Source organism: Fulmarus glacialis, unplaced genomic scaffold, assembly GCF_000690835.1.
Source record: "Fulmarus glacialis isolate BGI_N327 unplaced genomic scaffold, ASM69083v1 scaffold14306, whole genome shotgun sequence".
NCBI classification, from domain to species: Eukaryota; Metazoa; Chordata; class Aves; order Procellariiformes; family Procellariidae; genus Fulmarus; species Fulmarus glacialis.
In genome coordinates this window covers 378-12483 of record NW_009217567.1, presented here as the reverse complement: position 1 = coordinate 12483, position 12106 = coordinate 378, and the positions used below count along the sequence as shown (strand labels likewise).

Genomic DNA, 12106 nt, shown 5'->3' with positions numbered 1-12106 from the left:
CGGAGACCCCCCCGCCCCGGGTGGGGAGGGTCGGTGGTAGCCGGGGAAAGGGGCCGGGTCTGGGCCTGATCCCGCTCAGATCCTGTCACCCAGTGGGCCGTCCCTGTGGAGGGGCACGGCTGCGCGCGCGTCGGTGGCAGCAGTGCTGCAGCCGCGGGAGCCTCGTCTGGCTTGTTTTCTGTTGCAGGGAAAATCGCTGAGTCTCATCTGCGGGGCCCTCTCCTGGCTCCGAGACTTTGAGGAGAAAAAGCAGGAGGAGGAGGCGCGACTTCTGGCACTTGAGGACAGCGGGCAGGAGGGGACGAAGCGCCCGACTTCAGCTGAGCCAGGACGCCCAGACAGCAAAGACACCGCTGGGGAACCGGACTGGGTTACCGCATTTGTGCAGAAGAAGGAAGAGTTTTTTTTGAGCGGGACGCAGTGGACAGGCTAAAGGTTGAGAAATGCTCATATGTAGAGGATGGGTAAAATAACGAGGTGTGAGGATCAGAAAGGCTGATAGCCTGGGTGATGATTGGAAAAACAAGTGAGGCAAACTTTGATGGTGGTCTTTACCTTTCACAGGACTTTGTTTCAGTTACGAGTTCAACGTCGCAGGTTCAACCTGCAGTTCAACGCCGTGCAGGTTGCAAGATAGGAAACTGTATTACTCTGAACATAGTAACATATAGTAGGCGTGCACTCCAGGAGAATTGTCCACTGACAATTTTGTTTCAAAGTTATTTTTTTTCTATACCCAGGGAATAGGAAAGTAATTTTACCCAGGGTTTAGGGACAAATACACTTCATCCTTCCTTCACTCTCCCTTTACTTCAGGAAGAGCAGGTCAGGAGGAACACTTCATCCTTCTTTCACTCTCCCTTTACTTTAGGAAGAGCAGGTCAGGAGGAAAAAACGAGAAGAACGTCTTGAGAAAATTCGCCATAATGTGCAGTTAAAATATGCAGCAAAGAGAAAGGTGAGTTACCGCACAGAGATTAGAACTTTCTGTTTTGTTACCTCGAGTGTTCATATTTGCTTATATCCGTGACTTCATTCTGAATTTTCCAGCCTGTCTCTTTGGGGAGCTCTTTGTATCAGGTTGCTGAAATTGGCCATCCAAAATTTTTTATTAGATTTTCTTTTTAAAGTACAGACGTGAAAAGCAATTTGTGCATAGAGAATTTCCTGTGACAATGCTTGTGCGTGGATAGAAAGGGAGAGTGTTCTGATGGCCCTCTGCTTTTGTTTTAAAAGCTTTAATACTTGGATTTTTTTTTTTTTTTTTAAAGCACTCTGTTTTATGAGCATGTGTGAACACTCGGTACTTCTGGAATAAAACCTGTAGAACTGTGATTAAATTTAAGATCATAGAAACAGAAGACCCTTCCAAAAAAAAACAGGTCAGGCTTTGGTTGTACTTTGCCCATCACTAGGGAACGATTGTATTTGTTTACTTTCATAGCAAATGCGATTGTATTGGTCAGAAGCGCCTCTTTTCTACATATAAAAAGTTCACAGATATATTTTTCTGCCATTTAGATGGGTGAACTGGCTTCAGTACTCTCGACTCTAAGAGGTTTTTGATGGTATGAGTCAAACTTTCCAGAAAAACCCGCTTCAGGTCCCTAAACAGGCAGACTTACTAGGCAGCCAGGCTTCTAGTTTCTAGTGTGCTCCATCTCAAGTGCTGTGTTATGTTTTGGTCAACTCCTGTCAAAAGGATATGGCAGAAATAGCAAAGGTTCAGAGGTGAATGGTGAATAAAAAACAAGTGGAACAAAGAACTTTTGTTTCTTAAAAGAGAATGAAGAGCATGTGAAATGAGAAGCATGATAAAAAGCAAGAAAGCAAGTGAGAGAAATATTATAGAGGTTGGAAAAGCAACTGATTCATCTCTTCTGTAGCGCTCACTAACTGCATTTCTTCATAATGCTGTGGTAAAAGAACGCTCATTGAAGTTGGAAGATACTGTTTTCAGATTGAAAAAAATGAACTTTTCTTTATCAGAACACAAAGTTAATCACAAAACTATTCTTCAACAGTTTAATGGAATTTTTGTAGAGGGGTAGACCTGTGTTAGAATAAGAACCACGTAACTGGAGAAAAAACAGTAAGAGAAGTCTTGTGCTCTGCATCCTAAAACAGGTGCTGAGTTTATCCTAGCTTTGAGTTAAGTGTGGACAGAGTGTTTGATTATGTCCTTATGTGTTTGTTTGGTTGGGTTTATTTACACACTATTTTTTCTCAGGCAGACATCTTTTATGGGCCACTTTAAGCAACTAATACTGGATTGCATGGATATTGTCATTTCGGGATCTATTAGTTCAGCGGGCGTTTTGCATAGGAGATTCTTTATGTTTCCCCCTTCATATACGTCTGTGTGGGCAAGTCTTTGGTTGTTGGTAACAGCTGCATTCTGTGGGGCTGAACAGCTTCAGACACCCTTGGTGCATTTGCTTGTCCTACTGGGGGTTTACCCAGCAAGCCATTCCCTGTGTTACGGGTGAGGGACTGTGCTGTCTTCTGACCTGTCCAGGGCATAAAGCGATGTGTGTGCTACCTCTCTTTCTGTGTGAGAAATAATGTGATCATGTGTTCCTTTCAGAGATCTGAGGAGGATGAGACAAAGCGCCTTCTTCAGCTCAGCAAGGAGGTTCTTTCAGAGGGAGCTGGAGTGGATGTTCTAGAGCAGCTGGATCACGATGAGGAGGAGCTGATTCTTGCTGAATATGAGAGTGATGAAGAAAAGAAAGTGGTATCTGGGTAAGCGCAGGGACTGAGGGGGTTCTGTGCCAAGGAAACGTTTTCTGTATCATTTTTGTCTTGCCTTGATGAAAGAGATTTCACCTGTGATTGTGCAGATCTGGAGCTTCTCCCCCATTCAAGCTGTGTAAGGTAGTGCTTGTTCTGGGGGCTTGTTTGCTTAATTGGTTGGTTTGGTGGGTTTTTTTGAATTTTATTTTGTTTTGTTTTTTAAGCTTTTGTTAGATCAGAGTGACCTGAAGTGTTTTCTGAGAAAGTGCATCTTTCTTAAAATGTGTGGCAATGTCCTGCCTTTATCCATGACCAGTTTCCCAAAGAATGCCTCTGGATGCTGAGTGAATGGCTTGAGATCAAGTGTCTTGCATTAGAAAAGCAAAATGGAACTCAGGGCATCAGAGGAAGCTATCGGTCCTGCAGATTAGCACTGGCATCTCTTGATACTCTAAAGGGAGAGATGTTCACGTTTCTGAAGACCGAGCTTCAGCATGAAAACCCCATGCACACTTTTCTCTCTCATACATTTGCTTTATGCAGAAAGCCAGAAGCCATACTTCAGCATGAAAAGTCAAATACATTTAAAATACAAATTTACTAATTAGTATCTAGACAGATCCTCCTGCCTTAAAAATTGCAAAACACTTAACTACTTCATTTATGTGTAGTTTATCAAACATTAAACTGCTGTTGCCTTTGAGGAACTCTGTGGCAGCTAAATATCTTCCTGAAGCTTTTCTTTATGCAATAGCTTGAGGGTGGTAAATTGTCTCTGAAGGGAAAGTCTTACAAAAATAAATAAATAAGCTCACCAAAGAATAGTATAGCACTGATTAGCTTACGCCCGGGGCTTAGAAGCCCCAGATTTAAAAGAAAAAAAAAAATTCTTGAAGTTGCTAAAGAGACAGCCCTACAGATGTTTTTCTTTTAAAGGGCAATGCTTGACTTGATTGTGCACACTTACATTGTTCTTAAAAAGTCAATTTTTCTTTTACCTCCTGAGTTAAGATCTGAGGCTCTTCTTGAGATGACATAACATCTCTCTTGAGACCTCTCTCTTGTAGTAGAGCATCATTTGATTCTAACTGTCAGTGATCTGCTGAAAAGAAACTGTTTGAGCTTTCTCTTTTCTTAGGCTGGAAGAAGATGACGATGATTTGGAAGAGGAGCATGTGACTAAGGTGAGATGAGGAAAGTAAATACTGCTGCCTCACAGAACAGTGTAGGAGTGAGCAGCGTTATGGCTTCCTTGCACCCTTCCCAGAGTCATGCGGAACAGAAGGATTTAGAAACTAGCATCCAAGAACTGCTGAGTTTGTTGATAATAGCAACCAGTTCTGCTGTGCTCATCTCCTTCTGGACTACACTGGCTGCCTAAGCAGCCTGCTCTGCTAACACTGCTGAATTTTGGTTGTGGCTTGCTGTAAAAGCACACTGCAAGAAACACTTTTTTATTACTCTCCAATGGTGAGTCCCTGCTATTATAAGGACCTTGGAAAATTAAATGGAAACAAAGGCAAATGCATAGGAGAAAGCAAAGATAAGGCTGTTGGCCTCAACAGTTGTAAGGTGACACTCAAACATGTGCCTTCCCTTGTGTTTTTGAAGACTTGAGCAAGATTAACCTTGTTGAGGTGCTTGGCTGCTTCCTTGCAGGATTGGTTGTAGGTAGGGGATTGGCTTCCATGTTCTTCTTGTCTTCTCTTTGTTCTACCTCATTGTAGATTTACTACTGCAGCCGCACTCACTCCCAGCTGTCTCAGTTTGTGCGTGAGGTGCAAAAAAGTCCTTTCGGCAAAGACACACGTCTGGTCTCCCTGGGATCCAGGCAGGTATGTGGTATTGTTCATGAGGGACCCAGAGTGTGTATTAACTTAATATGAGAGACTTTGCGGGGAGCTGTGTGGATGTGATGCCTCAGAAGGCATCTCGGGGATTGACTGAATCTCCCACTGAAAAACTAAAGCAGTCGTGGGTTGTGACACAGATGTCTGTGATGTACATCTTTTTGTGAGCTGTGTTTTGACCATTTACCCTTTGATGTAAATGCAAAAATCTGTTTTACCTCTTCTGATGTGGAATATTACAGATGTGTGAGTCACTGGGAAGGCATTCCTCTTTGTATTACTTCTGGCAGCATCTTTTAGAAGCTGTTACGTAGCAATGAGCCATCTCAGTGCGCCTTTTCTCATGTTTTTCTCCTGGCTAAGTTTTTACCAGTTTCGAGCATGTTTGTAGCAGTTAGTATGCACACTGTCTCACCGATAAACTTTTCCATTTCAGAATCTGGCCTGAGATTTTCTTTAAAGAAACCTTTTATTTTACAGCAAAGAGTGCACAGGGCGCACTCAGTGCTTAACGACCCCCTACCTCTTCCTCTCTTTGCATGTCCAAGAACCTGTGTGTGAATGAGGAGGTGCGACGCTTGGGGGCTCTCCAGCTCATCAATGACCGCTGCATGGAGATGCAAAAGAACAAACATGGTAGGAACACTTCCAGCCTGGGAAAGCAGTCGCTGATAAAGCTGGTGTGAGAGTCTGGAGACAGTATGCTCTGCCAATCAGTTCTAGCAAGAGAGTGGTAGGAGCTTGAAAATGGCAGGTTGGAGGAGCAGAGCTAGAGATCCTTAGTGCTTTTAGTTTTCTTGTCCCCAGGCTAGGATGCTGAGACCTATATGTATTTTCTGAGTGCCTTAAGGTGGTCAGGACTTCCACAACGGAAGGATACTTGTCTTTGTAACTCAGTACTAGAAATGTTGGACGATGTTATATGGCTAAATCTAACTGGCAAGAGTAGTGTCTGCTGTGGGGATGGAAATGTAACTGCTGAATAACTTTTAAATAGATGATAAGTTAAAAATACACGTGACAAAGTCTGCTTTGAAATCCAGGAGGTTCTGCAAAGTGGTTGTTTTAGGCTATGTGTTGCTCATAGCTTTCTTTTGATTTCTGCTCTTAGAAAAGAAGAGTGATGAAGAGATGGAAGGGAAGAAGAGACGTGTGAGTCGCACTGTATGCCCATTTTATTCCTATGAGCAAATGCAGTTTCTCCGTGATGAAGTTCTAGTGGAAGTGAAAGATATTGAGCAGTTGGTGGCTTTGGGAAGGGAGACCAAAGCCTGCCCTTATTATGGGAGTCGATACGCCCTTCCTGCTGCTCAGGTAAGGAGTACATACTTTTAGTGGAATTAATGCCAGGGCCTCTAAGAATGAACCAATTGCCTGCTCCCTCCAGTACTGTTACTCAATATTGTGGGAGTTTGTAAACAGGCTTGTGCTTCTGCCAGCTGTAGTTTTGCTGAGAAAGCAAAGGAAAAGAATAATACCCATTTGTAGTTAATAGGGAGGCTGTGAGTATGTCTTAGCGTTCTGAAATACTTGAAAGGCTCAATAATGCCGAGGCAATAGTGACACATGGGTGTAATCTTAGCTCTTGCCACCGCTTTTCTTCCTTGCTTGGTTCTCTATCAGAAGATGTGCTTTCAGTGCTTCAAAGGAGATTTGGAAGGTAACCTGAGCCAATATGCAGTTGTAGCATAATCATTTCTCTTTAGTTTACATCCCAGCCCTTCTCAAGCATGTGCTCCTGTCTCTCTTCCTACCATTCCCATAATAAAAGTAACTTTCTTGACTGAATTCTGCGAGGCTATCTGATATGGGCCTTTAATGAGAGGTTGGGGAGTGCCCTAATTTTGTAAGGATGAGAGCTAGAATCAGGGCAGCGTTTGCTTCTCCTGTAGCTGGTGGTGCTGCCCTATCAGATGCTCTTGCATGAGCCTACCAGGAGCGCTGCTGGGATCAAGCTGAAGGACCAGATCGTAATCATTGACGAGGCCCACAACCTCATAGACACCATCACCTGTATCCATAGTGCAGAGGTCAGCGGCTCTCAGGTGAGTCATAGCCTGGCCCGTTAATCGTGAGTGAGCTCTGCTTCCAGCAGAGCGCCCTTTCTTGACTCCTTTGTAATAACAGCTCCTTTTTTTGTTTGTGTAGCTGTGCTGTGCCCACTCCCAGCTGTTGCAGTACATGGAGCGATACGGGTGAGGATCTTAAACGAAAATAGCACAACAGTGGCAGGCAGCATGGATGCCATGGCTTGTCTCATGTCTGCAGGGGCTTTCTTGCTTTTCCCCAGTGGAAAGTTATTTGCATTAATACTTCTGCAGATGGAAAGCCACTTGCTTCATTATCTCTGTCTAGAATCCATCTAAGTCAGACTCCTGGGGCTGGTATTAAGCAGTGAGAAGGGGGATACTCTGAGGATTCCGGCTTTCCCTTATACTCTCGGTTCCTTTCCCACTATCTCCCTCTAATTGCTCCTGCTTTGTGATGCAGAGTTTCAAAAGATTCAGTCTTTCATGTCTCTCCTGGACCTTAGTCTTTCATGTGCTGGCTGGCATTATGGCAGAGGAAGTAAGCTCTGAGGAGGAGGAAGCTATATGTTGTTTTTGGCTCTGGCCAAATCTTGCATCTTGTCATCCCTGCAGTGGTTGATTATTGTGCTCAATGCTAATAACTTTGAATTTGTGGAGTGTTATTGCAACAGGGACTTGGGATGTCAGTGCCATTATAATAAACAAACTGTAATTAATGTGTGAGGAGAAGGGCGATGGTAGGTACAGTGTGGGGTGCATGGGTGAGTGCTCTGAGGTGACCTTGGGCAGGATATCCAGGGATCTATGCCCTGCCACAAATAGGGAGAGTGAGCCTGGGAGAAATCATTCTTGGCTCCTGTCTCCCCAAAATGAAGAGGAGTTCAGATGCTTGTCTCTGCAGCTCAGCTGCTGAGAGTCTGTCCCTGAAGATGTTTTGCGGCCTAATACCTGTCTCATTTTTCATAGGAAACGTCTGAAGGCAAAGAACTTGATGTACATTAAGCAGATCCTGTATTTGCTGGAGCGGTTTGTAGCCACGCTGGGAGGTAAGCAAACCTGTTCTATCTCCAGGGATGCTGATAGACTCTGAGCTCATTGGTGCTTCCTCAGGGCACTGTCCCCCCTTCCCCCTCTGCAGAATCTGTGGGGAGGTGTTGCTCACGTATAGGTTCAGGTGCCTATTTTATTTCTCAGGCTGTTTTGTTATGGGGATGTTGACTGGTGTGTCTGCCTGAACCCCTCTCTTTGTTTGATTAGCTGAGGAGCAGCAGATGACATCATAAGTTGGTAGAGGCAGTTTCCCTCTCTTTCTATGTGGTTTTCATATCTGATTTGAGTGGAGACGAGGGTGCTAAGTGAGGAATACAGCAGATGTGTGACAGTGATCAGAACAGTAAAAGAGCTGCTCAGAATGAATCTCCTGGGTCATCTTGTGGCACGGCCTCTACCTGAGTCAGGCGTGCCTCTGCAGAATGAGTCTTTCTTGAGTAGTGCCTTTCCTCTGTGGAAAAACATTATTTTGCTGTGGTTTTTAAATCCACTGGCATTTGCAGGGCTCCTTTCCTCTAATGATCTGTCTGCAAGACCTCAGTGTGCCTTAAGGAGAGCCTGTCATAAGTTCATAAAGAACTTCCTCCTTGCCCAAGGGGAAATGCAGCTCTTTGGGGCAGGGGCCTGGTGGTGCTCTCTGCCCTTCTCTCAAAAGTATACTTCTCTTCCCACCCTGTTCCTGCCAGTCTTCTCTTCTCCACACTCAGTTAAGTGCTTTCATTAGAAAATGCAGCCTGTGTACAGCTTCATGATTGAGGCCGCAAAAGCGAGATGTGAGATGGGTGTTAAACACTAGGACATAAAACGCAGTGAGTGGCAGCAATTAATCCTGTTCTGGCTGTCAGGGTCTGGGTGTGGAGCTGTCCTCAGGTTTTCCCCTCTTCCCAATCGCCTGCCAGCCTATGCGCCTCCCAGCTCCCCGCTGCTGCATTGAGGAGGGGTGAGGAATGCATTGCAGTCCCTGTCCCTTCATCTTTGCAGCATGATGACTAGGTAGTGTGTGAGCATTTGCATGCACCCATCCTACCTGCTGCCTCCTGCAGAATGAATGTAGGTGGTGTTTCTTAGGATGCAGCAGCGCACTTGTCCTACAATGTACCCTACAGGGGAAATTAAAACTGAGCAGGAGCTGATGTTTTGTCTGTATAGCTACATTTTGCAGATGTGTATTTCTTGCTTTTTGTCCTCGTGCGGTCTCCCTTTCGGCTCAGTTGTTAGTCTCTTGCTTAATTTTAAGATAGACCCATTGTAAGCCTTCCTTGAATTGGTTTCCTGTTTTACAGGTAATGTGAACCAAAATCCTAGCTGTCAGGTAGTCTCCCAAACAGGTAAGACTGGAGTGAACACCTGGGGTATGCAGCCATCAGTCAGGGACATGGGGGTGGGCAGTAAAGGGCTGCAGGCCCAGCAGCTAATAATCTTTATTCTCCTTTCCCCCCCTTTCTTTCAGGGACAGTGCTAAAATCCATCAATGACTTTCTATTTCAGAGCCAGATTGACAATATCAACCTCTTCAAGGTAATGCAAATGTTGTCGTCTGCTAGGGCACAGGTGGTGGTGACTTGTTCAAGGTTATCAGGAAGCGTGTGCGAGAGCTGGAAGTAGAGCCAAGGCCCACATGGCAGAATCTGCTTTCTAGCAGATTCTCCCCAATGTATAGATCTCTCCTGCTGCTGTCTGCATAACAGTGCATTAAAGCTGGATAGGTGCTCTTGCAGTAGAGGGAAGCAAGTAATTAAACATGTATGAGTGCAGAGGCTGTCTGTAGGCAAAGCTAAACTGTAAGGGCAAAGCTAAACCGTAAGGGTTGAGGGTGAAGAACCTATACTACTCCAGTAACCTAACCCATCCCTTGAACCTCCAAACACAGCACCTTAACATTGTGTGTTTCCACTCTGGAAACAATGCCTTTAATAAACTGTTGTTTGGGAGGCAACACTCATGAAGAACTGCGCACCCCTCCCCAAGAGCACAGCAAGAACAGCAAGTGATATCCCTGCTGGACAGAGATCAAGGGCAGCAGGATGGGAGAAGGGATGCTGAATGCCAGTTCATTTTTCTGTCTTCCTCCAACAGGTTCAGCGTTACCAGCAGGAAGGTATTGCCCCTGTGACTTTATGGTCAACAGCATTCAAATGCTCTTTCACGCATTGCATTTGAAGTGGAAGATGCAGCAGCTGGGGTGGGAACCTGTGTCTTCTCCACCCTGCTCTGCAAACGAAGTGGTTCCAGCAAAAAGCACTGTATGGGCGAGTTACCTTTTGCCTATACGGCAAGGAAGCATGCAACGTGGTGTACCACAGTATTCCAGTGGGTACTAATTCTGGGCTGCTTGGCCTTAAACTCGCCAGCCTGGTAGGCTGCACTGCACTGGGGGAACAAACATCAGAGACTTGTTTTGGTTTTAATTCAATGAGTGAAGGAAAGTAATGGGAGCTCTGGGCTGACAGATTCTGATTGGGCTGGTTTGCAAACACCTATCAAGGAACTTTATCTGTGGCAGGCCAGCAAACCTGTTTTTTTCTTTTCTTTTGGTAGTCTTAGTCTTACTGGCTTTTGTTTGGCAGCTTTTTGGGTTTGTGGAGCGATATGGAGGCCCTGCCACAGCTGTGAAGACCAACAAGGAGAACAGGAAGTTGGCTGGTTTGCAGAACTTTCTTCTGACCCTCCAGCACGGATCTGATAAAGAGGGTGAGTTCAGACATCCTCCACTTGTGCATCTGCGGACAAAGTGAGGATGTGGAACCTGCGTCTATCTGCATGAGGAAAGGGGGGAGGCAGATTTGAAGGGCAATAAACTGCAGAAGCTGTCCTGTGCAGGTGTTTTGTAATATATATGACTAACTGACCTAGGCAACTATACATATGATTAGAAGATCTCCTGAGGTCCCTTCCAAGCTGAATGATGCGATTCCATGTTTATACTGCACGCACTCAAGCTTTGCCCTGCTGTGACCTGCTGGCTCTGGGACCTGAGCTGCCATGGGTAGCTCTGTTTAGTGGTGCCAGCTACAAAAGCCAGATCTTTCTTTTTTTTCCTAGCAATGAGACAGAATTTGGGTTCTCTCCTTTATTGGCTCTTTGTTCTCTGCCTGCGTATGTAGACCAGGTGTCATGTTCCTGTAGAAAGGACCCATCTATGTTTTGTGCTTAGTCCCTGTCTTCAGAAATGTGGCCTAAGTTGCCTGCCTTTCCTTTTCTCTTCTGGCCAGCAGGTACTCTCCAGAGCCCTCCCGTGGAGGCTGAGAACGACCAGTTCCGAACTGCCTCTCCACTGATGCAGATTGAAGGATTTCTCTCAGCCCTCACAAATGCAAACCAAGATGGCCGAGTCATTCTCAGCAGGCAAGGTACTGGAAAGGGCGAGCTGGGGAGAGGTGGCATGAGTCACAAGCAGGGCGCTTCACTGGCAATGAGGGAGGAGGTCCTGAGCCTGGGGGGAGCCTGCAGCCCTGCCGGAACATCTCTGTGCTGTCCATAATGCAGGCTGGCAGGCTCGGTCTGTGTGAGGACTCTCATGAGCCCGAAGGAATTCTTAACCAAGGGCATTGGGGCCAGGGTTTGTGGAGCTCTGCTCCCATTTTGGATGTCGATTTTTGCCTTGCGATTTATTGCGCTTCTTCCACAGCTCCAGGAAGATTAGGAAGCAGCAGATAACTTCTAGGTTGGCTTTACCTGCTGCTGCCCCTGGCAATGTTGAACAGCAGCAAGTCCTTGTTTTGAGAGGTGGGGACCTGCCAGAGTGCCCAGGACAGGAGGGAGAATCTCTTGCATCCCTGAGCGTGTGTCACAGCTAGGTCCTGATGTTGTCTCTCCTTTTCCCAGGCACAGTTGGTCAGAGCAGCCTCAAATTCCTCTTGCTGAATCCAGCTGTCCACTTTGCCAAGGTGGTGGAAGAATGCCGTGCTGTAATCATTGCTGGGGGCACCATGCAGCCGGTGAGGGAATAAGGATGCTATGCTGGGCTCTGGGGAGGTCTCTGGTGTTATCTGCAAGCAGGCATGGAAAGATAGCACCCTGGCCCCACTGGGATGTGCTCCTCTTCTCGCTTCCCATGGTGCGTGTGGAAAAAGACTTTTCCTACCTACCCTTTTGGTAGGAAACCCTGCTATAGTTTCCCTGCATGAGGCATCACACTGCCTGTTTATGCAAAAAGTTGTAGGTGTAAGGGCAGGATTGTCCTTGTCGGCCTTTCTTGTCCTCAAGGACAGGCTGAGGCTGAGCTCATGGTGGGTTGGAACTAGCATGGGTAGCAGTCAGAGGACCTTGTAAAACCATCTGACCTTCTAAAGGGACAGGGATCCCACAGGGACCATCCCATAGGGGATCTTTCAGAAAAATCACGACTTTAGTCTTGGTATGGTGGCAAGCAGCTTATCGTTCTTCTCCCGTGGCTTTAGTGCCTGAGAGACAGTGTGTTTGTGTTGGTCGGGTGCAGTG

The 12106-nt window shown here is 46.0% G+C and overlaps 1 protein-coding gene across 1 annotated transcript; it reads left to right on the top strand.

Moving 5' to 3' along the window:
* Nucleotides 1-187: 187 nt before the first annotated feature.
* LOC104078184 (probable ATP-dependent RNA helicase DDX11) lies at nt 188-11604 on the top strand (the record flags this gene model as incomplete). Its single annotated transcript, XM_009579727.1, is given in 17 exon segments — nt 188-406; nt 409-435; nt 872-958; nt 2588-2745; nt 3875-3920; nt 4464-4571; nt 5135-5222; nt 5698-5900; nt 6479-6631; nt 6735-6781; nt 7583-7662; nt 8950-8994; nt 9117-9201; nt 9743-9764; nt 10234-10357; nt 10882-11016; nt 11492-11604. Coding segments are annotated over 17 exon segments (1740 nt in total), but the record flags the coding sequence as incomplete, so codon positions are not given.
* Nucleotides 11605-12106: the final 502 nt, after the last annotated feature.